The sequence below is a fragment of the Gymnoscopelus microlampas genome, assembly GCF_963454915.1.
Source record: "Gymnoscopelus microlampas genome assembly, chromosome: 20".
NCBI classification, from domain to species: Eukaryota; Metazoa; Chordata; class Actinopteri; order Myctophiformes; family Myctophidae; genus Gymnoscopelus; species Gymnoscopelus microlampas.
The window spans coordinates 39,679,927-39,706,452 of NC_139957.1; the positions used below are offsets into that span (position 1 = coordinate 39,679,927).

The 26,526-nt window shown below is 42.3% G+C and overlaps 1 protein-coding gene across 6 annotated transcripts in view; it reads left to right on the top strand.

Moving 5' to 3' along the window:
* The window catches only part of LOC311035794 (palmitoyltransferase ZDHHC14-like), an 89,747-nt gene that overhangs the window by 27,693 nt on the left and 35,528 nt on the right, over nucleotides 1-26,526 (top strand). For all 6 annotated transcript variants that reach the window (XR_014599782.1, XR_014599783.1, XM_084044243.1 and 3 more), the window contains exon 3: nucleotides 18,961-19,121. Coding sequence is in view for 4 of the 6 variants with exons in the window: in XM_084044243.1 (XP_083900369.1) it covers nucleotides 18,961-19,121 (161 nt within the window). In the remaining 2 variants the exon portion in view is untranslated. The remainder of the gene's footprint in view (nucleotides 1-18,960; nucleotides 19,122-26,526) is intronic.

The window sequence follows — 26,526 nt, forward strand, 5'->3', positions numbered from 1 at the left end:
TTCCTGGTCTTAATGGGTTAAGCTGCTTTCAGGGGTCGGGGGAGGAGGAAAAATAACTCTTCTTCACCCCAAAGTACGGGAGTGAGATTGCGGTCTAAGGATGGGGCTGTGAGGTTTTAGAGGATGGATGTTCTCTGTTTGACAGGCTTTTTGTAGTAGATCAGAGGGTATTGATTGCCTCTGAAGCAGTTTTACAGTGCAGTCAGTGTGGGGTCGTCTCAGGTGGCACAGAAAGGGCAGCCAACAAGCAGTGAACTCTACTAGATCAAGCAAATAGTTGTTGATGAAGCCGCCGGACCGATATGTCTGTTTGGCCTATATATATCGGACGTTATTTGATGGCTCGTATCAGCAATTAGGCAGCCGATGTGTGCTAATTTTCAACCTTTTATCAAGCCTTTTCATGTCAAGGAACCCCCCAAATTGATGTGTATTTGGTCATGCCCCCCCCCCCCCCCTCTTCTAAATCCCAACAGTTTTCTGAAAAACTTATGTTTCTATATCAGTGGTTCTCAAACTTTTTCATGTCAAGGACCCCCAAAATGATATGTATTTGGCCGCCGACCCCCATCTAAAAATGTTTTGTTCCAGGGACCCCCAGAAGCAAAGGTTTGAGTTACAAACGTTCGCTTTAAAACAATATATATTCAAGGATTTGCACATATTTTCACGACTTCTCAAAAATAGCAGATCTACAAGCTCATAGCGCGGCACTCTGTGCCGCGCTATGAGCTTGTATATCTGCTATTTTTGAATAGCCAATGTGTAAAATAATGCTTTTTAGCTTAAATCTGAAAATGACGAGTATTTAACCGGTATTTTATACTTTTATAAATTCTCCAAAAAATAGCACTTCTTACAAAACTCCCTTTGGCTGTGGGTAGAAGTGATGTACGGTACTTCTGTTTAGACAAACATCACTATAATCAGACAAAGCTCTGAGGCTCTTGTCCCCAAAAATCTCTCTGCCCAGTTCTCCTCAGCCCTGGAGCATCATTGATCTGCATTTGCACACAGCCATTGACCATTATTACCATGTGCACGGAACACCGAAGCCCGTTTTTCGCTCTCCCCAAATGTCAGCTGTTTATTAGCGTTTTTGTGTTCGCTGGCTCCCGGGTTGCCAAAGCACGTGCGTGAAACAAGCGCCGGTGTTGCCACATCCGTGAAACAAGCGGACCATGACGCACTTTGGGTGCCCATATCCCCCCGACGGGTATGGTCTAGTGATCTAAATCAGTGGTTCTCAAACTTTTTCGTGTCAAGGACCCTCAAATGTATATATATTTGGCCACGGACCCCCATATGAAAATGTTTCGTACCAGAGACCCCCAGAAGAGAAGATTTGTGTTAAAAAAATAAAAAAATTATTCAACATTTTTCAAACACGTTCAAATAGCAGATGTACAAGCTGTCAAGCTCGCAGCGTGGCACAAAGTGGCGTGCTTTGAGCTTGTAGATCTGCTATTTTTGAATAGCCAACATATAAATGGATAAAGTGGGTTGAAAGGATTGTGATGCTACATTAAATACTTTTGCTGGGGACCCCCTGGAACCCCCCCCCCCTCAAGGACCCCTGGGGGTTTCATACTTTAGCTAGCTTCATAGACTTGTTTGGCAGTGTTGGATTCATGTTGAGGCGTTTTTTCATTTAACCACTTAAACCCTCAATTTGACCTTTCACTCTGTACTTGGTCTGCTCTTGTTTCCCTGTTGAAGACCCCTGGCATAGAAAATGTGTGTGGGGGGGCGGACTTTCAGGTAGGAAGGGGCCAAACGCCTGGAGTCTAGTGAGACCACAGAGCTCTCAGTGCAGTGTTTCACTTGGCTTCACCTTTTTTTTGCAGAGAAAATAAAGTGCACGCTCATTGTTTATCCTGGATTGTTCTATAAGTATGCAGACGGGTCAGTGAGTGCATGGATTGGACCTATTGTTGTGTTGAAAAAAAAAAATCAAGATGTCAAACGTGATGCATTGTTTTAAGGGGTTCGTGCAAAGTAGTTGTTTCTTTTTTTTTTTGGTCTGGACTTGTCACTTGTGATTGCTCGACGAGCCGCAGCACAGAGACACATGTGATGTAATTACACCAGACAGACATGGAGGTTTTTTACGAGCAGGAAAAGAGCCCTGGATGGAATCAAGATGTTGAACCCGGGGAACATAAAGCACTTTGTTTACGTCTGCGACACACATTCAGAACTTTTAAAATAGAAAGGGATTTTCAGACTCTCCGAAGACTCCAAATAAACACCTCTCCATATGTTGTTGTTGTTGTTGTTGTTGTTGTTGTTGTTGTTGTTGTTGTTGTTGTTGTTGTTGTTGTTGTTGTTGTTGGGTGTTGGATATAGAGCCGAATGATGCCAACATGTTCTGATTGAGATTGAGAGTCCTACCTAGACAGATAGCAGATGTTTTTGACCATTATTTTGTTTCTCTTTGAGAACATTTAACTTAAATTAAGTTCGACACTTAGTTAAAGGTAGGGTAAGTGATTTACTTTGGTTTAAATAAGTGTTCAATAGCTCTACATTCTGATGGTAATCATTGATATAGACAGGGGTGCACATAACTTTTTAGGTCTGGTACGCAGAAGAGCACCTGGACATGTGACTTGGTGCGCCCGTCCCGTTTTGTCAACGGGGGGGGGGGGGGGGGGGTTCAGCCCGGACAGTTTTGTCAACGGGGGGGGGTCAGCACGGTGCCCACCGGACAGTTTTGTCAACGGGGGGGGGGGGGGGGAGAAAAAAATGACGCTCTGCTTCTAAATTCCGCCGATTTTCGCCGTTTTTTTTTCACGCTGTTAGATAAAGCCCCCAAGGTTGGTGCCCTGTGCTGCTGCGCTGATTTTATCCGCCAGATTGGGACGTTCACGGCATATTTTGCACCATTATGGTGCGTTCATCATCGGTGACGAGTGCCTCTAACAGCCGCTGCTGGCTGCGTGCACGCAGCGAGGCAATGCGAGGCGACGCGAGGCGATGCGAGTCATATCTCTACCCCTGTGCCTAATGGCTGTACATGGGGCCGACGGGTGCTTTAGAGTGATTGTGTGAGTGTGGCTTCAGGAAGTAAATTCCTAGCCTCGATCTCCAGGCTTTTATTTTTTAGTTTTGCTAAAAAATAAAAGCTTGGAAATTCCTGTCCCAGCTGTTGGTGCGCAAAAGCGCCTCGCGTCGCCTGATGTGGTGCGCATTTTTTATTTTGGGTGCGCATGCGCACCTGCGCACCAGCGCACCAGTTATGTGCACCCCTGGATATAGAGTGTTTGTTCAGTAAAAGGAGTCTCCCATGTCTCTCCAGCTCTTTATTAAACAGAAAATGCTTTTTCAGTGCTCTCTCCTGATTGACTTAAACTTTGTCACCTACCTGAAAATGTACTATATTCTGTTTACTAAAGAGCTGGAGAGACGTAAAGAGACCCCTGTGACCGGACAAACGCTCTGTAGTAATGATTACTATCAGAATATAGTTTTAACCTTATTAACAAAAAATAATAATAACACCAAAAAATATCACTTACCCTATACCTTTAAAATTAAGTTCAACACTTAGTTAAAGGGGATAGTTCACCCCCAAAATGTTTTTTTTTCCTATCGATTAGTCACCCCATGGAGACTTGAATTCATATATATTTTTCTGTTTTTATCGCATTCCTAAGCCAATAATTTGATGACCAGCAGCGGTTCCGGTAGGAGACACAAAGAGTCTCCTTTGTGTCTCCTACCGGAACCGCTGCCTACCGGTCCGCTGGTCATCAAATTATTGGCTTAGGAAGAATGCGACAAAAACGAAAAGATATCCATGAATTCAAGTCTCCATGGGGTGACTAATCCATAGGAAAAAAGTCTTTATTTTGGGTGAACTATCCCTTTAACACAAAAAAATGTCACTGGCACACTGACATTGCTTTTAAAGCCTAACAGATGATTGTCTTTTCCCTGTGCGATACTTTGTTTTGTCTTGTTGTGATTTGATACGTCTTTCATCATCAGAGTTCACTGATTTGTTGGCACACACACGTTTAAGGAAACGAGAGATGAATGTTAATTGACCGGTTATCCTCCTAGTGCTTTTGTTTGCTTTAGTTAGGATACTGGAGAGACAGACAGCTGAGGACAGAGAGAGGGAGGGGAGTAAAGTAACTGGTAAATGTACTCAAGTACTGTACTTAAGCATAATTTTGAGGTATTTTTTACTTCTACTCCACTACATCTCAGAGGCAAATATTATACTTTTACTCCACTACAATTATTTGAAAACGTTACTAGTTACTTTGTAGATTTAGATTATTATTACAAAACATACATTACTATTTGAAAATAGCAGGTCTACAAGCTCACAATGCGTCGCGATGCGACGCATTGTGAGCTTGTAGACCTGCTATTTTCGAAGATTTTTATTCACCTGTTTCCTAGGCTGTGTGTTTTCCACTTCCTGTCAATTTGATCCAATGAAATCCAATGAAACTGGTCAGATGACCAATGATATCCAATGAAATCGACAGGAAGTGGAAAACACAGCCTAGGAAACGGGTGAATACATTTAAAAACTTGAAATGGGACAGTCACATAATGAGTACTTTTACTTTTGGTACTTTCAGTACATTTTGATGCCAATGCTTTTGTACTCTTACTCAAGTAAATTTTGAATTCCGGACTTTTACTTGTAACAGAGTATATTTCTATATTGCAGTATTGATACTTTTACTTAAGTAAAACATTTTTAATACTTATTCGACCACTGTGAAAGGACATAAAGCACAGGTCTCTCCAGACGGATTGGATACTGTGGTCATGTGGTTGACGTAAACTATCGGCTCATGTGTAACCCTGGTTTTCTAGAGATGTTAGCCTGCAGTGTGGTGGTGACTGAAGTAATGGATGATTAAGGGTGTGGGTCCAATCGTCTGATGATGCTTCAGATTGTGAAACTCATGGCTTGGGGTTTGAGGTTAACCATGCACCTCCCAAAAAAACTGCTCTATTTGGTCTTTTTGGACTAAAGAAGAAACCTGCAGCCAGTGGATTTGAATCCGTTCCCTCCAGCTTTTCCATTGTATGATGGGACATTTTAACCACTTAACTCTTTGCTTGCCACCAACGAGATTTCTCGTCTTTTAACCCTTTAAGACCTGAAGCCGATTCTACTTGTCTCCTGAATCTCAACAGTATTCTAAAACACGTATGTTTCAATATCAGTGGGGCTCAATCTTTTTCATGTCAAGGACCCCCAAAATTATTTGTATTTGGCCGCAGACCCCCATTAAATGTTTTGTTCCAGGGACCCCCAGAAGCAAAGAATATAGTTAAAAATGTTCGCTTCAAACAATATATGTTCAAATATTTGCACACATTTTCACGATTTGTCAAAAATAGCAGATCTACTTGTATATCTGCTATTTTTGAATAGCCAAAGTGCAAAATAAGGCTTTTTTTTGCTCAAATCAAAAAGTGACACAGATGCGTTCCAGGTGTTAATGGGTTAAAAAAACAAACATATTTTATCTATTTATCTATTAACAATAACAAACAAACGGGAGGTCTCGATGACATTTTTCTTTTTTTGCGGAAGCACGGTGAAACCCTCCGTTATTAGCAACCATCAGGGGATCGATCATACTGGAGATAAATATTCTGTGACTACTTGAAAAAGTAAGAAAATCGAAAAATCGCTGGCAGTCTGTGGGCTTTATTTATTTGTATATACTCTGGCAGTGAAAGAGTTAAACCCTATATGGTTGACGACCGGAGTCCCTCAGGGCTCTATACTAGGGTATTTCTGTTGTCCGTTATTGTGGGGAAAGCTTTTGCTGAAAATAGCCAATAGACAAGCTCACAACGCGACGCGTTGCTTAGCGTTACGTCGCGCTGTGAGCTTGTCAATGGGCTATTTTCCTGCGAAAGCTTTCCCCACAATAACGGATGCTTTGGTTTAGAAAGTTGAAAGAAGTCGTTTGGATTTTCAACCGTTATTTCTGCAGCCTTGATGTTTTTCTTTCAGGAGTATGAACCAGAGTGTTAAAGGGAAGCGATTTATTTCTAGGCTATACTGGCTGTACGTATTGTAATTGAATGCTCAGTCAATATTATTCCGTTTCAAGGCCTATTTCAAAAGCACATTATTACTGCAACCTTTATTTTTTGTTGGCACTTCTGTGTCATGAAGGAGGAACTGCTGCCTCAATGTTTTATCTCACCAAAGCCGCTGTAAAGAAGATGGAATCTGTCGTCATTATCGCTGCCAGGAGATCATCATGCATTCACCCGTCTGTGTCTGTCTGTGTCTGTGTGTGTGTGTGTGTGTGTGTGTGTGTATCTGTAATATTCGTTGTGATCATAGCAGCACCGCAATGAGGATGAATTAAAGATACAGGTATTGGGTAGAGAGAACAACTACAGAGAAGTGGTAACACTAGAATAAATAGGATAACAATAATAATATAGAATACAGTGTACGTTTGGCCCTCTGCACCTGTGCATAGTGTAAGACACCAATTAGGTAGAAATAGAGGCGTATAGGCATTGAGTGCTTTCTGGCAAAAACTTTGAAAAAGAAAATAATCTTCTAAAAGATGGCCGTACATATTCACTTCAGCCCCGCCTCTCAATACGCCAGTATTTTGTGCACTTTTTGCAACAAAATGGACCACTTATGCTATTTGTGTCAGTTACCCTGCGCTCGCAGCAATATCAGAGGGCTAGAGAAGGAATTCTGCCAAGCCGTTCCGTTCCTGTCTTGAGTTATAATCATCTGTCTCAGGCCAAGTTCCATATTTTCGGTTGTGGATTGTTCAATGGCAGACCAAAACATCGTCCCACGGTGAGCGGTTTCATTTCAATTCCCAGAGCGCTGTGGGGTTCATGGATGTTAGACTAAATTGGGGCTGTGTTATTGACACAAAACCCAGAAAGCCTTGTTTTCTCCTTTTGTTACATTATTTAGTATTTGCCCTAGACTAGGGGTTTACCAGATTTTTTCCATGTCAAGGACCCCCCAAATAGCCATTGCCTCTGGTAGGGCTGTCACGATTATTACATTTTACTTGACCATTAATTGTCATACAAATAATTGGAGTTGAAAAAAAAAATGCAATATTTTTAACCCATTCAATCCGGGAACGTATCTCTGTCATTTTAGATTTCTGAGGCTATTCAAAAATAGCCTAAACAATTGCCTAATTAGCTCATAGAAGCGGCACTGAGTGCCCCACCAAAAGCAACGATTTACAAATGTTCACGATAAGAAAAAAGGTCTATATGTTCAAAGCGCCGCACTCGGTGCCACGCTATGAGCTTGTAGATCTGCTATTTTTGAATAGCCAAAAGAAATCTTAAAATGGCAAGAGAGGCGTTCCTGGATTGAATGGGTCAATTAATGCTCAGGCAGCAGCAGCATGCCTAGGAATGAATGGCTGTTTGTTGTGCCACACAGTGTAATAAATATGATGAGAGGAGGATGGGAGTAATTCAATTCTCTTTAGGCCACATTATTTACCCCCGTGTCCCAGAGACTGAAAACCAACACGGCTAAGAACTATGCCAAGACACAATAGAAAGACACCCCCCCCCCCCCCCCACCCAAACCTCAAGCCACACTTTCCTCTGTAGTCGGGGCGTAGTAATGACTTCCATCTTTATTCCATCCTCAATCAAGTATATCGTTGCTGTCAGGCGGAAGGAAACCTTGTATGTCCAAAAAACGTTAACTTTATTCAGGAAATCACAGAATTTTTATCTCCAGTATAATCGATCCCCTGATGGGTGCTAATCACTGAGGGTTTGCTCTGTGTGGTTTCACAAATGTCAACGAGGTCATCGCGACCTTGTTGACATTAATTGTCTGGTGTTGAAAATAGCATGTCTGGGTCATAGTAAAAGAAAAAAGTGCTTAGGAGCCGAGATACAGCCTTTTTCAGTAATAAGTTAAACAAGGAGTGAATGGAGCAGCAAATCTTCAGATAATGATATCTTGGGTTCTGAACGTTAAAAAAGGAAAAAAAGAAACGTTTTCTTTTTTTTTAAAACACGTCATTGGCACGTTGCGCCATTGCGGTGAAACACGTCAATGGCACTCAATGAGTTATTGATTTTCATTGGTTCGTAAACTTGTTCGTGACCAGGACCCTCAAATTGTTTTGTATTTGGCCGCGGACCCGCCATTTGAAAATGTTTTGTCAGGGACCTCCAGAAGAGGATATATATATTTTTTAATCTAAATTATTCAAAAGTTTCCAAATATTTTTGTTAACCCATTAAGACCTGAAGCCGATTCTACAAATGTCTTCTAAATCCCAACAGTATTCCGAAAAAACCTATGTTTCTATATCAGTGGTTCTCAAACTTTTTCATGTCAAGGACCTCCAAAATTATATGTATTTGGTCGCCGACCCCATCCCAAAATATTTAGTTCCAGGGACCCCCAGAATCAAAGATTTGAGCTAAAAAAAAAAGGCTTTAAAATGATATATATTCAAAGATTTGCACACATTTTCACGATTTTTCAAAAATAGCAGATCTACAAGCTCGTAGCGCGGCACTCGTGCCGCGCTACGAGCTTGTATATCTGCTATTTTTGAATAGCCAAAGTGTAAAATAATGCTTTTTAGCTCAAATAAAAAAGTGACACAGATAAGTTCGAGGTCTTAATGGGTCGATATGGAGATAAAAGGTTTCTGCCCGACAGCGGCAATGTTCATCAAGAATGGTGAATAGTTTGTTTCGGAAAAAACAAATACAAAATAGAAAGGATGGTGATGCATTTTTCAGCATGTCATTGGTGTTGACGTTGTGTTGTCCTGATGATGATGTGTGCTTTTCCCTGTGGTGTGGGTTCACTTCATTCCTGCTCGTTTCCAGGGTAACCACGTTCCCGTCAATTCACCGTGACAAGAGGATGTTTTTGGTCTCCATGGAAACAAAGCGGTTTAACCACTATATGGTCGTTGAGGCGGGAGTCCCTCAGCACTTTGTACTAAAGTGACTTTTCACTTTTCACTCTGCATTAAATATGTTCGCTGAAAATAGCCGATCGACAAGCTCACAAGTAACGAAAATCATGAGCTTGTCGATCTGCTATTTTCTGCGAAAGTTTAACCCAGAATATGGATCCTGGGGTTTTAAGTGGCTAATGGATGCATTGAGAGTAGTAGAGTTGTTCCGATAACGATACCGGTATCGGAAAATCTGCCGATGCTGCTGGTATCGGTGACAGTGTTGCCAGATCCTGTGAGAGAAACAAGCAACCAGGTCTAGGAAAAACAGCCTAAAAGAAGCAACTATGGGCCACATGAGCACTTTAACCTATACATCAGCTATTTGAAAATAGCAGATCTACAAGCTCACAACGCGTGGCGATGCGACGCGCTGTGAGCTTGTAGATCTGCTATTTTCAAATAAAATCTTGCGGTCGAAATTATAATAAGCAGATCTGGCAACCCTGATCGGCGAGTATGCCAGTATATGCCATTCCGATACCACGTAATTTATCACATGGTGATATTTCATTTAAAGTCATATTTTGATTGTGTGTGTGTGTGTGTGGGGGCTCCTTTCTCACTGTTTCACTAATCGCAGATTAGGATTTGGCCTGACAACGTTTTTTCAGTGGTGAGATTTTATTTTGCTTTAATCCGTGTTTTATTGACAATCAATACTCACTTGACATAATACTGTCATATACTGAGGCCACTTAACCCATTAAGACCTGCAAAGCAACCACTTTAACCATTATTCTAGAAAAATCGTTAACATTTGTGCAAATCTTTGAATATTATGTTAAAGCGAACATTTTGAACTCAAATCTTTGCTTCTGGGGGTCCCTGAAACTAAATATTTTGAGATGGGGTCCGCGGCCAAATTCATATAATTTTGGGGGTCCTTGACATGAAAAGGGTTGAGAACCCCCAGAAGCAAAGATTTGAGTTACAAATGTTTGCTTTAAAAAAATATATATATATTCAAAGATTTGCACACATTTTCACGATTTTTCAAAAAATAGCAGATCTACAAGCTTGTATATCTGCTATTTTTGAATAGCCAAAGAAATCTTAAAATGACACGGATGCGTTCCCGGTCTTAATGTGTTAAAAAGCATTCAAATCTTTGCTTTCTTGGACTGATAGCCATTAGAGCCCCCCCCACCCCACCCCCCCTCTAGCTTTGATAAGCCTTTCACACTTATAGTGATTCCTCATTAGCGCATAGTAATTGCTGGGGATTCATCAGTGTGATGTGTGACCAATCAGGGTAGAGGACAGACAGATTGAGTGGGGCCAATGAAAAGGAGTCGGCTAATGACATCGGACATTGATTTTCTTTTTATTCCCCCCGGGGGGGTTCTGTAATTGACTCTTTCAGTCTGCGTTTCTTTCTGGGTGGATGTGACAGTGGAGGGGGGGGGGGGGTGCCAAAAATTTGGTTGGCTTCTGATATTCACGTGGGCGATAGTTTCACTCTGTTAACACGCTGTAGTGCAGGGGTCTTCAACAGGGGGTCCGGGACCCCTAGGGGGTCCTCAGAGTTACTACAAGGGGTCCGCCAAATCTTTGTGTGATAGGATTTTTTATTTTACCTTAACCACCTGAACCCTAGCATCACTTTTCTGAGGAGAACTTTAGCCAAAAATAGCAGATCTACAAGCTCACAACGCCTCGCGCTGCGAGGCGTTGTGAGCTTGTAGATCGGCTATTTTTGGCAAAGAGGCATAGGTGTAGTAGAGGGAAAAAAGAGCAGACCACGTAAACAAAAAACGTTGAATCTGAAACACAATTTTATACGATATAGTGGGGGGTCCCTGCTTCATCTCTCCCTCAGCTAGGGGGTCCTTGGACTGAAAACGTTGAAGACCCCTGCTGTAGTGTATTTTAGGTTTACCAGGGTTTGGATTTTAAATATCGTCTCTGTCGGGTGGAAACCTCTTTAACTCCAAAACCGTTACCTTTCAAGATTCAAATTCAGAAATAGCAAAAGTAGCACATCCACATCTGCTTTTGTGTGACGCTGTAGATCAAGTAGGGGCGTTGAGTTACGAAAAAACACAAAAGGTTATCTAGAGATAAGAGGTAGGGGTGTTTGAAAAAATCGATTCGAATACGAATCACGATTCTACTATTGGACGATTCAGAATCGATTCTCATTTTTTTTTAAATCGATTAAAAAAAATAAAAAAAAACCTTTACAATTATAAAAGCTACATAAATTTACTCTGTTCTCATGCCAGCAGATTGGAGTAGATCCTGAAATCCTATGTTTTGAATCAATAATCGTTTTGAATCGAGAATCGTTTGAATCGGAAAAACACGCTTTTAAAAAAAAAACGATTTTGAATCGAGAATCGTTTGTTTTGAAAAAATCGATAAAAATCGGAATCGTGACCCCAAGAATCGGAATCGAATCGAATCGTGAAATAGCAGACGATTCACAGCCCTAATAAGAGGTTTCACTGTGGGTGGAAACCTTGTACGTCCATTTTTCCTCTTTTTGATTTTTTTTTTCCCCCCATAAATTCCCTATTTTATGTTGTCAAGCTCAACAACGTGGAGCTATTTTAGATTTTTTTTTGTGAGTAATTGCCCAAAAATGCTATTTTGAATACATAATAACAGCACCAGATCTGTCACCAGATCATCAGACATGTCTCCTCATGTCTGCCTGGATGAAACAGAGCCACCTTCCAGACCATGTCACACCAATTCCTATTGGTTTCACTTCACATGGACTGATGTTCCAGCATGTTTCAGAGGTGTGTGTGTGTGTGTGTGTGTGTGTGTCTGTGCATGCGTGTGTGCGTGTGTGTGTGCGCGCGTGTTACTGTACTTGTGAGGACCAATATTCCACAGTTTTCAAATGCTTCCATCATACAGTCTGGAGCAACGGAAGCTCTGAAAATGATCAAGCGGATGTGACACCTCCTCCTCAGAAATGAAAAATGTCATGTAGATTTATTTTAAGATATATTTTCGTGATCGGAAATGACGGGACAGATGACAGCTTCCTGTCTCGGATTTCGGGAGGTGTAGTTCCAGACTCTATGTACTGGCATTCGGAGATTGTGGAATAGTTGTCTGGCTAGAGAGAGACTAGGGAAAACAACATGGACGCTGAAGGCTGTTGGGTTCACTTCACATCAACCGGAGACAGGCTGTGGGATAGAGATGTTCCAGCATGTTTCAGAGCTAGCTGTGTGTGTGTGTGTGTGTGTGTGTGTGTGTGTGTGTGTGTGTGTGTGTGTGTGTGTGTGTGTGTGTGTGTGTGTGTGTGTGTGTGTGTGTGTGTGTGTGTGTGTGTGTGTGTGTGTGTGTGTGTGTGTGTGTGAGTGTCTGTGTGAGATAGCTCGTCCCTGACTGTATTGGCGGGGGAAAACAGTCCTTCAATATGAGAGTCCTTGGATTCTTATGTATTGAAGACGTTCTCAGTCGCCACGACTGATTTTTCCGTCATTTTGGATTCCATAGAAGCCAGCATTAGGGCTCTCACGATTACATATTTAAGTTGACGATTAATTGTCACTCAAATAATTGTGATTTAACGATTTAATTGTGCGTTTGGCATTCAACTTATGAAAAAAAAATGTATTTCTGTTTGCCATTTAGGCTTTGTAATAAAACATTGCACAGGGCAAATAACTTAAATATACAAAGAAATTATTGACATTTAATTTTATACATGTAAAAAAACAGTGTTTCTGCTTCATTTAATATTCGGAAATGTGTGAAACATGGAACATTTTCAACATGGAAACGATTATGACGATAATGCAACGATATTTTGCTATTAGACGATTATGTCATAATTGTGACAGTCGCACACTGAAAAAAAGATCTACAAGCTCACAACGAGGAGCTTGTAGATGGTGCGACGTGATGTGAGCTTGTAGATCGTCTATTTTCGGTATTTGAAGTGATCAAACCAGCAAATAGTGGAATATATGCATCCAATACCGATGCACTGACTCCCTCCCGCTCCTACTTCCATTCTTTTCCCTATTTGTTTCCCCTCTGGCAGGCCCAAACAAACCAGTCTTTCTGAAAGCACAGGTTTTGTTCTTCATTTGGCACTAAACCAAAAACAGAGCCACAGTTTAGACACATTATTTATTCAGCGGCTTCTCAAACTGGGTCACTGTGCTGCTGCATGTTCTCTGGGGTCACAGTTACACTCATCATGTCCAGTCTGATTCCCACAACACACCAGTGATGGAAAGTAACTGAGTACATTTACTCAAGTACCGTACTTAACTCATTCACTGCCATAGGACGACTGTGACGACTTTTTTTCCAAAGGCCCAGACTGCCAAGGACGACTATGACAACTTTGGAGGGTTTTTATTTTTTAATTTTTTTACATTTTTTTTAATTTTGTACACAGAACCAGGAGATAACGTGATCCAAAGATTTACTGCTCCATTCACTTCCTGGTTAAAGTATTTGGGAAATCATCTCTATCTCGGCTCCTGTGTTTTACTGTGTGTTTTTGGCGAGACATGCTATTTTCAACTGGGTATAAAAAGAGAACGGGAGCACAGTGAAACCCTCTGTGATTAGCAACCATCAGGGGGTCGATCATACTGGAGATAAATATTCTGTGACTACTTGAAAAGGTAAGAAAATCGCAAAATCGCTGGCAGTCTGGGCTTTTTGTGATATTTAGTGAATGTTAGTGAATGAGTTAACTAATTTTGCTGGTGACCCCCTGGTACCCCGCCCCCCCAAGGACCCCTGGGGTTCCCCGGACCCCACTTTGAGAACCAATGATGTAACATACGTGGTGGTGAGCCTCTTTGACATAAGAAAGTGAAAGTTTCACTTTCTACGCCTAGGAGCAGTAGTTTCTCCTTTGTGTTTGTTGACGTTTTTCACCTGCAGACAGAAAAAAACAGCTGACCTTCTTTTATAAACGATTGGCACCTTTTACCGCGATATTTATTTACTTCCATTCTTTTCCCTATTTGTTTCCCCTCTGGCAGGCCCAAACAAACCAGTCTTTCTGAAAGCGTACGTTTTTGTTCTTCATTTGGCACTAAACCAAAAACAGAGCCACAGTTTAGCCACATTATTTATTCACAGGCTTCTCAAACTGGGTCACTGTGCTGCTGCATGTTCTCTGAGGTCACAGTTACAATCATCATGTCCAGTCTGATTCCCACAACACCCCAGTGGTGGAAAAAGTAACTATTAAGTACATTTACTCAATTTTGAGGTATTTTTACTTTACAGGAGTGTTTCCAATTTCCAATACTTTTACTTCCACACATTTCAGACGCAACCGGACGCGTTGAGAGCTTTGTAGATCTGCTATTTTTGGCTAACGTCAAGAACGACTTATGACGACTTTTTGAAACGCATCCGTGTCATTTCAGATTTCTTTGGCTATTCAAAAATAGCAGATATACAAGCTCATAGCGCGGTGAGCTTGTAGATCTGCTATTTTTTGAAAAAGTGTGCAGATCTTTTAATATATATTTTTTAAAGTGAACATTTGTAACTCAAATCTTCGCTTCGGGGGGGGGGGGGGGGGGGGGGGGGGGGGGGGACAAATGTTTACAAATGTTCGCTTTAAAACAATATACATTTAAAGATTTGCACAAATGTTAACGAAAAAAATAAAAAGCAGATCTACAAGCTCATGGTGCGGCACCGAGTGCCGCGCTATGAGGTTGTAGATCTGCTATTTTTGAATAGCCAAACAAATCAAAAAATGACACGAGATTCGCTCCCCGGATTGAATGGGTTAAATGCACGGCTGGCGTCGCATGCTAGCAAATATACAAGGTGGAGAGTTCGTGATGCGTTGTGAACTTGTAGATTTGCTATTTTACTGACTGAGCACCACTGACACCAGCACGCAACTGCCGTTAAATATAACTGAGGCTCAGCAGCAGCCGGCGAGCCGAGGACCATTCGGAGATGTGTTCTGTTCAGCACTGTGTGAACAACTCCTGCCTGGAGAAACCCTGCTGATGTCCCAGATAACAACCCAATGTTTCTGCTCCGTTCTGTTCTGGTCCGTTCTGTTCTGCTCCTCCGCTGTCCAGATGCACACAGCGGCAGGGCTGACAGCTCAGCAGAAAAAACATAACGCACAACTTTAATGTTTTTTCTGATAAAATGGCATCTTATCTACTACGACTGATTCAGTTCAGTCGGTGTCAACCAATGTGTTTTGTTTTTTCTGGCTTTGCTGCTCCATTTACTTCTTGGTTAACTTATTACTTAAAAAGGCTGTATCTCGGCTCCTGTGTACTTTTTTTTTACTATGTATTTTTGGCAGAGACATGCTATTTTCAAAGGCGTATACAATTGAACGGGGAGGTCGCGATGCCATTTTTTTTTGTTGCGCGGAAGCAAATATTCTGTGACTACTTGAAAATGGTAAGAAAATCGAAAAATCGAACACTCGAAAAAAGAAATACTCGTGTTAACTCGTTCTTGGCAGCCAGAGAGTTAAGTAAGGCATTAATTTACTAAAAAAGTTCGAATAAAATACATTAAAAAGTTAAAATATGGTGATGAGCGGTTTCTGACCCGCTCATCAGCAACAATATCATTTAATATTTAGAAAAATCCTATGTAATCGTGAAACGTCGTCAATTAATCGTATTTATTCAGCTATTTCACGTCGCCCTCATGTCCTCATGATCAAACAAGGGTCACTAATAATCAGGACTTTGTACCGTCATGACACAGGATCACAGAGGAACAATACATTCACAGAAGAGAGAAGACATTACATAAACCATATGACCAAATATATGGCTTAAACAACCAACAACAAAGGCATTAACAAAACGATATAACCAACATCTTTTCCCCACCGTAATCACAATAACAATATTCGCTATTAATAATCGTGATTACAATATTAACCAAAATAATCAGGATTATCCTTTTAGCCGTAATCCTTGAGAACCACCCCCCCCCCCCCAGGCACAGCGTGACTTCTGGGTCACCTGTCATAATCATGGAGTGCTTTATGATCTATGAGCCTTTAGATGCTCTTCATTGATTTCCTCCAATGGCAGTTCAATGAGCAATGATGCAGCCTTAAGTGCTTGGTGAAAGGCAGTAATGCTTAGTCCTAGGCTCTGCCATTCTGCTGGTCAACATTATTATAATGGCACAATGGCGGCATCTTCCTCCATTCCCACTTTGCTCTCTCTCTCTCTCTCTCTCTCTCTCTCTCTCTCTCTCTCTCTCTCTCTCTCTCTCTCTCTCTCTCTCTCTCTCTCTCTCTCTCTCTCTCTCACACACAGAGGGAGAATAGCGGCCAGGATTACATAGGCAATTGCCACCGGCTGAAAAAATGGGTTACAAAAAAGTCTAAATCCTTTTTTGAAAAAACATATAACGGTAGTTCTCAAACATTTCCATGTCAAGGACCACCCCCAAAATGATATGTATTTGGCCGCGGACCCCTATCTCAAACTATTTTGTTCCAGGGACCCCCTCCAGAAGCATTTTCATGATAACAAAACAAGCTACAAGCTACACAAATGTACACAGATGCATTCCTGGATTGAAGGGGTTAAACCCTCGCACTGGTTCCCTTGTATGTCAGAGAAAATTGATTTCAAAATACTGTTGTTGTTCTATAAAGCTTTGAAAGGTTTTTAGGGCCAAAAACACATTTGTGATCTTGTGCTGATAATCATCATGAACCATTCCAGACCTCACTGGAGTCATCTGGGGAAAGAAAGGTCTGCTTTCCCTCCATAGAATCAAAACTAAACACACACAGAAGCAGCATTTAGATTTTTTTATGCACCACATATCTGGTAACAAACTAGCAGAAAAGTGCAAAGCCTGCTGTCACGCTTAGTTCTAATAGATCACAGCTAAATACCTTTCTTTCTGTTTGCCCTCTGCCTTTCATTGAGTTATTTTTCTTTCTTTTCTCTCCTGCACTTTTTATAATGTGTTTCCTTTTGCTTGATGTCTGGTGTATTATAGCACATTATCTAGTTGTTGGAATGTGCTATGCTAATGCCTTGCCTCTCTCTCTCTCTCTCTCTCTCTCTCTCTCTCTCTCTCTCTCTCTCTCTCTCTCTCTCTCTCTCTCTCTTTCTGTTTCTCTCTCTCTGTTTCTCTCTCTCTCTGTTTCTTTGTCTGTCTGTTTCTTTGTCTGTCTGTCTGGCTGGCTGGCTGTCTCTCTCTCTCTCTCTCTCTCTCTCTCTCTCTCTCTCTCTCTCTCTCTCTCTCTCTCTCTCTCTCTCTCTCTCTCTCTCTCTCTCTCTGACATTGAGCCTCAGTGCAGCAAAATCACTGCTTCTTTTCCAAGAGGTATTAATGTGTACACAGACAAGAGGTATTAATGTGTACACAGACAAGAGGTATTAATGTGTACACAGACAAGAGGTATTAATGTGTACACAGACAAGAGGTATTAATGTGTACACAGACAAGAGGTATTAATGTGTACACAGACAAGAGGTATTAATGTGTACACAGACAAGAGGTATTAATGTGTACACAGACGGCATCAAATGGTCCACTGTGATGAAAGAGGCAATTACAGGGAGCGTTCCAAAGAGCAAAGTGCTCCGTTGGATGTTAATGGTTTTCATTGGACGTTGGTCACATTTTAGCCAATCTCTGTCCAGACAGATTTTTTTTGCATGAACGTCTGTCAGTTGGTCTGAAGCTATGCTCGCACTGGCAGCCCCCACATCACATTTTTGGCCTATCCAGATTGGAAGCGGTGTTGCCAGATTTTGCGATAGAAACAAGAAACCAGGTCTATGAAAACGAGCCCAAAAGAAGAGACTAGGCCACATGAGCACTTTAAACCTAAATATATGCTGCTATTTGAAAATAGTCGATCTACAAGCTCACAACGCAGCGTGATGTGATGCGTTGTGAGCTTGTAGATCTGCTATTTTCAAAAGAATATCTGTACAAATTTGAAACACTTCATCTTTTACTCAAACCAACAACACATGGGTTCCACATGCTCATGTGACCACAGCACGGGTGTCTCTCCGTCTGAAGCTCATGATCCCCACCCCCAAATCAGGCTAAATGTGATTACTGTAATAACCACCTGCACACATCACACATGTAATAGGATTAGGTTGAATTATCTCATCAGATCAGATTAGGATACCAAGTAAACCCCGCCTGAAGTAAGTGTGTGTGTGTGTGTGTGTGTGTGTGTGTGTGTGTGTGTGTGTGTGTGTGTGTGTGTGTGTGTGTGTGTGTGTGTGTGTGTGTGTGTGTGTGTGTGTGTGTGTGTGTGTGTGTGTGTGTGTGTGTGTGTGTGTGTGTGTGTGTGTGTGAAGTCGGACTTTAGGGATTACGAATGACTACTGACCACATTAAGTGGTGATTTACAGTGGTAGGCACTTCCTAAATGTTGTTGGCTTGCTTCCAGCAGTGGTTGCTGCATGCGGTCCATTAACACAGTAATGTTGTGTGTGTTGGGTTTACACACACACACACGTGTGTCCACTTTGAGGAGGTGTTTGTAATTGAGCTGACGATGTGTCCAGGTCCACAGAAAAGGGACAGAGACAATGTATTTCAATGTGTGACACATCATTTGAAAGCGTTAGTAGTTTATACCTGTTCTGTCCTTTCATAATCTGTAGAACAGTGGTACCCAAACTGGGGGTGTGGACCCCCAGGGGGGTCCCCAAATTGTTTTGGCGGGTCCCCAAATGATTAGCTTAATGTGCAACATTGTTTTCTCACTCATCAGTAAACAAACCGACATACAGTATAAGTGTATACAGGGTATATCTGCACATTTCTAAAGTGACAACTTAATGACTTTTAAGACCTTTTAACCCATTAAGACCTGGAACGCATCTGTTATCATTATTTGACACTTTGGCTATTCAAAAATAGCAGATCTACAAGCTCATAGCGCGGCACCGAGTGCCAAATTAACACTGCTTCTTCCTCCAAATTAACACTGCTTCTTCCTCCAAATTAACACTGCTTCTTCCTCCTCCTCCTCCCACAGCTGTCCGTTCCTGGCTCGCCAGTTGACCCCGGCCATCCCGGTGATAGGTGGCGTGTTGTTCCTGTTTGTGCTGGGAACCCTGCTGAGAACCAGCTTCAGCGACCCAGGGGTGTTACCCCGCGCCTCCCCGGACGAGGCCGCCGACCTGGAGAGGCAGATAGGTAAGACGTTTTTTTTTGACAAAACGATTAGTTTTTTTATCAGAGCGAGTGGGAAACGTGTGAACGCTCTGGATCTGGTCTCCTATGACCCCATTTATATGCTGCCGTACGACGGTGTTGTGCGCCGAACATGTTCCCAGCATGTTCGCAAGGCCGCACAGGTATGACAGTGGACCTAGATGCTGCAAGTGCACCACTGCTCGCCAGCACAGTGTTATAGCAGTGTTTAACACTTCAAAATGGCCATACTTTCACACGCACACACACACACACACACACACACACAGACACACACACACACACACACACACACACACACACACACACACACACACACACACACACACACACACACACACACACACACACACACACACACACACACATTCAATAAACTTAAAAAATAGCAGCAATTTTTAAAATGTGTTTAAAGGTATCTGCTCTATTTTTCTGTCTTTAATCTGTCTCTCTCTCTCTCTCTCTCTCTCTCTCTCTTTCCTCCAAGTCAGACCAGGCTGTGAGTAAGAGATAACATTAAAAGTCCTTTTCCATATCAGAGCATCTTTCTCTCTCTCTCTCTCTTTCTCTCTCTCTCTCTCTCTCTCTCTCTCTCTCTCTTTCCTCCAAGTCAGACCAGGCTGTGAGTAAGAGATAACATTAAAAGTCCTTTTCCATATCAGAGCATCTCTCTCTCTCTCTCTCTCTCTCTCGCTCCTTTCCCATGCGTTCTCTCCTCCACTATATATCTGTTTCAGCGTAAGCCTCTCTGCATGGCTCTAATCCCAGGCAGGCTTGGTGTGGAATGTGTGCTGGAAGTGCTCTAGCTTATATATGGAGGCAGAGAGAGAAGGAAAGGACTGAAGGACTGAAAGATCTGCTATTTTTGTGAAAATTTCGTGAAAATGTGTGCAAACCTTTGAATACTGTATATATATATATATATTTAAAAGCGAACATTTGTAACTCAAATCTTTGCTTCTGGGGGTCCCTGGAACAAAATATTTTGAGATGGGGGTCCGCAGCCAAATACATATAATTTTGGGGTCCTTGACATGAAAAAGTTTGAGCACCACTGACATAGTAACATACGTTTTTTTCAAAAAACTGTTAGGATTTATAAGACATCTTATAGAATCGGAACCTCAGGCCTTAATGGGTTAAAAGACAACGTGAGGTGATGCTTGTGGGAAGCGCAGTAAGGGCTGCAACCATCCATTATGTTACTTTTTTTTTTGATTAATCGAATAATCAAGAAGCGTATCTTTTTTTTTATTTGATGTGTCAATGACTCATCGGGGGGAAGGGCTAGTTTGGAAACCCTGGTGTAGAGAAACAGCCCACTGCCCTCAATATTATTTTAAAGTTGTTTTATTTTTGGAATGCGACGCTCGCATTTCCCAATGATGTTACTCTGTTCCATGCTGCAGGCTAGCGGGGAACTCGTTAAACGAACTCTGGGCTCTGTCTTAATTAATCTCTTTAGGAGACTTCTAACAGCTGTGGGAGGGGAGGGCAGAACGGAGAAAGAGCTCAGATCAGAAAGCAATAGAGAGTATGCACATGCGTCACTTCTCTAAAAAAGCATTATTTTACACTTTGGCTATTCAAAAATAGCAGATCTACAAGCTCGTAGCGCGGCACCGAGTGCCGCGCTACGAGCTTGCAGATCTGCTATTTTTGAAAAATCGTGAAAATGTGTGCAAATTAATAGACCCCTTAACAGACGACGTCACATTGATAAGAACCAGTATGCGACGCGTGCAACCAGTATGCGCGCAATGAAACCCATTCTGTTAGGTCTCGCTAGGACGCGCATCACTAGCCAACACACAAGAGGGGGGTTGGGGTGCATTGAAACCAGCGCACCCCGAAACAACAGGTTGAGAATTGCATGCATGAAACAATCACCTGTGCATCAATTCTCAATGTTGGTAAACAAATAATTGGTCTATATATTTATATTCTTTTAAAGCGAACATTTTTTACTCAAATCTTTGCTTCTGGGGGTCCCTGGAACAACATATTTTGAGATGGGGGTCCGCGGTCAAATACATATCATTTTGGGGGTCCTTGACATGAAAAAGTTTGAGCACCACTGATATAGAAACATAGGTTTTTCAGAAAACTGTTGGGATGTATGTAGAAGACATTTTGTAGAAATCGGCTTCAGGTCTTAATGGGTTGTTAATGCAGGAGGCAGCAGGACGTTGCCTTTTTGAAAACGAGCGCTTCCAAACTCTGACACTTAGGAAAATAATCACTGCACAGAATGTATTGACAGAAAGTAGCTCATAACATGTCTCTGCGGTGGATTTTTAAGAAACAAAGACTTTACAGATAGAAAGAGGATAATTCAAACATTCCGTACAGCTGCCATGTTGGTGAGTTTAATGTTGTTTGATACAATCAGATAGGACTTTTCTGGGCTGTGAAGGCCAGAAAAGTACTTCTTTGACACTCTTTCGGCGTTCCCGCATAACTTCCGGGTACGATGATGTCACACGCATAGCCTCTATTGTTTAGAACGATTTAGAACTACATTGCAGGCTTGTAAATATGAACAATGTATAGTGTTCATTTACAGGGCTCTGCCACCACGACCATTACAGTTGTATTGATGCTTAATTGTCATACAAATAAATGCGGTTAATGGTTTAATTTAAACATTTTTAGGCATTGCGACCTAAAATTGCACCGGGCAGATCTGATTTGCTTTCCAAAATATTACAGAACAGATCTACAAGCTCATAGCGCATGAGCTTGTATATCTGCTATTTTTGAATAGCCAAAGCTAAGTGGTTAAAAATGATTGTGACGCTATGTTAACTAATTTTGCCCACTGGTTGAAAACCACTGCCATAATGGAATATTAACCCATTCAATGCGGGAACGCATCTCTTGTAATTTTAGATGTCTTTGGCTATTAAAAAAAAATCACACCCAGTGTGAAGTGGGCGGTGTGGTCACAGTGGTCATCACAGTGATGGAAGTGATTCACTTAAAAAAAAAACATAAAAGTGTTTTTTTTAAGTGCATAGTCCTATTTATAGGGCTATGCACATGTGTCATGTGTTTCTAGCCAATCACAGTCCTGAATAGAGTCATGGTGGCCAATCATGGTGCAGGGTTAGGGGGGTACAATGGTGGCCAATCACAGCGCAGGGTTGGGGGGGGTGCAATTGGGTCGATGTCCAAACCTCACATATAGGGGCGGTTGCACCGCCCAAAAATTGCAGATATACAAGCTGCCGGTCGGTACGGTTGGTGGGAGAATGCCAAGAGCTGAGCCTGTCTGTATAGCAGCCAGGGTCTGATAAAGCCCTGAGTTACCCTCCTCTCTCTCTCTGCTGTGAAACACAGCCAGCCCAGCCTCTCTGCCTGCCCTGTGGACTGAAGGAGCAGAGCAGCAGGCTTATTATGGCCCTTCCAAGAAGAATTTGGAACAACATTAAAAATGGCGCTGCGCTGCTGCTGCCTTTGGCGGGGGAAGAGAAAACACACACTCACTTTGATGAGAGTGTGTGTGTGTGTGTGTGTGTGTGTGTGTGTGTGTGTGGGGATGTGGTAGGTCTCAGGGACAGGGGCTGCTGTGAGACAGAATGACTAAATAAAGGCATATTGACTCAGGGTACTGATGGCTAAGTAAACACTTGGAGGAGTTGGGGACTGAAGGGAAAAAATAAGTACAGGTATATGCGCGTGTGTGTGTGTGTGTGTGTGTGTGTGTGTGTGTGTGTGTGTGTGTGTGTGTGTGTGTGTGTGTGTGTGTGTGTGTGTGTGTGTGTGTGTGTGTGTGTGTGTGTGTGTGTGTGTGTATCGTCTCTGTCGGGTGGAATATCCAAAACTGTTACCTACTTTTCAGAATTCAAATTCAAAAGCCGCGTTTGGAGCTTGTAGATCTGCTACTTTTGATGCTTTTGTGTGACGATGTAGTCTGATCAAGTAGGGCGTTAATTTATGAAGAAAAAAATCACACCCTGTGTGAAGGTAGCGGCGCCTTTGATACATGTGTTTATAATGTGTTTATAGCCACGTGTCATGTGAAGCTTGACCAATCACTTTGTTGACGCACCTGACCAATCAGAACGTTGACGGACCTGACCAATCAGAACGTTGACGGACCTGACCAATCAGAACGTTGACGGACCTGACCAATCAGAACGTTGACGGACACGGACAAAGTCAGGTATAGAGCAGGATCCGCTCTAGCGCCGCTAAAAAAGAGAGTGGTGCCTTTGAATTAGTGTAACTGGTTGCATCCTTGTGTTGCAATCAGCTGCAGCTGTTGAGGCCGTGCTCGGACGGACGGACGGACGGACGGACCCACACACACGGTCAAGTGTAGGAGTGGCTGGCACCACTAAAAACAAGTATGACCAAAGTCATAATAAAGCCGCATGTGCCAGGCTTTTTTGGCCCCAATATTTTCATAGACCTGATTACTTGTTTTTTGGATTGCTTGTTTCTCTCGCCAAACCTGGCAACATTTAGCGTTGCAAATTAACGCTCTGAAGTTTTTTATATAAGTGGTGGCAACATTTTGTGACACCACACGGGTCTTCCCAACAATAGCTAAGATTGAAGTCAGTGTGAACATGGGCAAATAATTAATAACTTAATAGGCAAACTAGGTGTAATGAAGCACGCTAGCATTTAGGCTAACCCTCCTGGGCTGAAGCTGTCTCCCTTTCTCTCTCTCTCTGCTGTGTAACTCCGTGCGTTGCCTTGTTGTGATGTTCGTCCATGCTGGCCCCTAATATGGTGTGCTTCCGGGTGGATAGACCTAACTAACAATGAGGATCGTTCTGATTGGTTCCCTTCCCAACTAGTCCCTCAAAAAGAGTAATTCTGATTGGATCTCTTCTCCATTCGTCCCGCCCTAACATTTTCGTCTCGTCTAATTCGTTGACTAACGTGTCCATTACATTTTCGTCTCCCCATTGGCTTAAAAGGGGAGCTTAAAAACGGGGAAGTGTGATGGACAGCCAATGACACTCAGGTGTCGACACTTTTTACTCAGGTGTCGGAAAGAGACTGGTGCTGTTTACAGAGCCGCTCGCTAGCGCATGCGGCTAAAAAAGACGTCATAGGTTTTATTCGACAAAATCAACACTGGTTGGAAATACCATAATAAACCCTAACCGATAACATGGGCCGGGGCTCTAGCACTGTGTCATCATCTGTGTGGATAAGCGGTACACAGAGGAAGCATCAGTGTCGTCGTGAATATGTTATGATGTTGTCATTGAGTCAAAAGTGCCCCAGAGCTCAGGTTCACTGCTGTTACAGTACATTGATCTGTTTAGCGACACCACGCAGAGGGACACGATGACAACACAATATACACCATACAAGGTGTCATCTCTGCTCTCTCTTATCAGAGCGGTAAGCTGATAGCTGCTAGACTGCTGCTGGCATTAAGCCTCTGAGCTCTCTGTCACACACACAGTGTAGAATGGAAGGTGTGTGTGTGTGTGTGTGTGTGCGTGTGTGTGTGTGTGTGTGTGTGTGTGTGTGTGTGTGTGTGTGTGTGTGTGTGTGTGTGTGTGCGTGTGCGCGCGCTTGTATTACTATACCTGTGATGGCCAAATGTCCCCACAGGACAGTAGTGAAATAGACCTTTTCCTGGTCCTCACAACTAAAATGTTTGTTTTATGGTTAAGTGCTTAAGATGCTGTGCATGGGTGTAACTGCAGAGTGTGTTGTCACCCCCTGTCTGTCCGTCCGTCCCTCTCTGTCTCTCCTCTCTGGACTGCAGAACACAGCAGAGATACCATCGTCTCTGTCGGGTAGAAACCTCATATGTGAGCCAATACAGTGGTTTGAGACACAAGTCATAGTCATTTTTCAGCTGTTTAAAGATTATTAAAGTACAGACTGTAAGCTTTCAAATTACATGTCATTCATTGAATTATTTGAAGAAGATTTGCCCATTTAAAACTTGCTAACCCTGAATACCCAAATCAAAGAAAATAGCTTTGGAAGAATTTCACACTTCTCATGGCCTGGTAATGGGCGTTAACAATGGCTAATTTATTCAACCCCTAACCACTCCCTCTATGTAAATTCTACAACCCACTGTAGCCTCTCTATGCATTAGACCACGGACCCCCATAACCTAGTAACTCTGTGAGAGTGTAAAAATGTAACCAAATGGACCATTACGGTCCATTTACATTTTATACCTGGGTTGATTTACTGACCCTGTATTTTTAGCCTGCTGGTCGTTCTTTCTAATTGTCATATTATAATTATAATGCAACTGTTGTTGGCGACACAGACACAAACACAGCTCCACTTTTGATGCTTTTGTGTGACGCAGTAGTTATGATCAAGTAGAGTCGTTAATTAACGAAAACAAACACATTCAAGTTAAAATATGGAGATAGATAAGAGGTTTCTGCCCAACAGCAACAACGCCATAATAATAAAAGAATAGCAGTTGTAGCACTGTGTGTAGGTTCAGGACAGGGTCGCAGCTGGAAATGGAAAGTGAGTTTATTTCCTCTCTGGGTGTCATTCCTGATGTTCCTGCCTGTGTCTGCTTGCTCAGTTAGCCCATTCAATCCGGATGAAACGCATCTGTGTCATTTTAGATTTGAGCTATAACTATTATTTTATACTTTGGCTATTTAAAAAATAGCAGATATACAAGCTCATAGCGCGGCACCGAGTGCCGCGCTATGAGCTTGTAGATCTGCTTTTTTTGAAAAATCTTAAAAATGTGTGCAAATCTATGAATATATATTTTTTAACATTTTAACTCAAATCTTTGCTTCTGGTGGGTCCCTGGAACTAAATATTTTGAGATGGGTCCGCGACGAAATACATAATCATTTTGGGGGTCCTTGACGTGAAAAGGTTTGAGAACCACTGATATTATAGCAACATACAGTGTTTCAGAAAACTGTTAGGATTTAGAACAGGGGACTTCAACAGGGGGTCCGGGACCCCTAGGGGGTCCTCAGAGTTACTACAGGGAGTCCGCCAAATCTTTGTGTGACATCATGATTTATTTTTTTACATTAACCACTTGAACCCTAGCATCCCTTTTCTGAGGAGAACTTGAGCCAAAAATAGCCGATCTGTAGATCGGCTAATTTTGGCAAAGATGTATAGGTGTAGAGGGAAAAAAGAGCAGACCACAATTTTATACAATATAGAGGGGGTCCCTGCTTCATCTCTCTCTCAGCTAGGGGGTCCTTGGCCTGAAAACATTGAAGACCCCTGATTTAGAAGACATTTGTAGATGCGTTTCCGTATTGAATGGGTTAGTATGCCAGGGCCTTGGCAGGCAGGCTGGCATCCGTTCATCTCCACACACACACACGCCAGAAAACTCAGAAGACCCGCTGGAGCGTTAAACCAACTGGGGATGATGCCGGCTGGCTGAATGTCAAGGCAA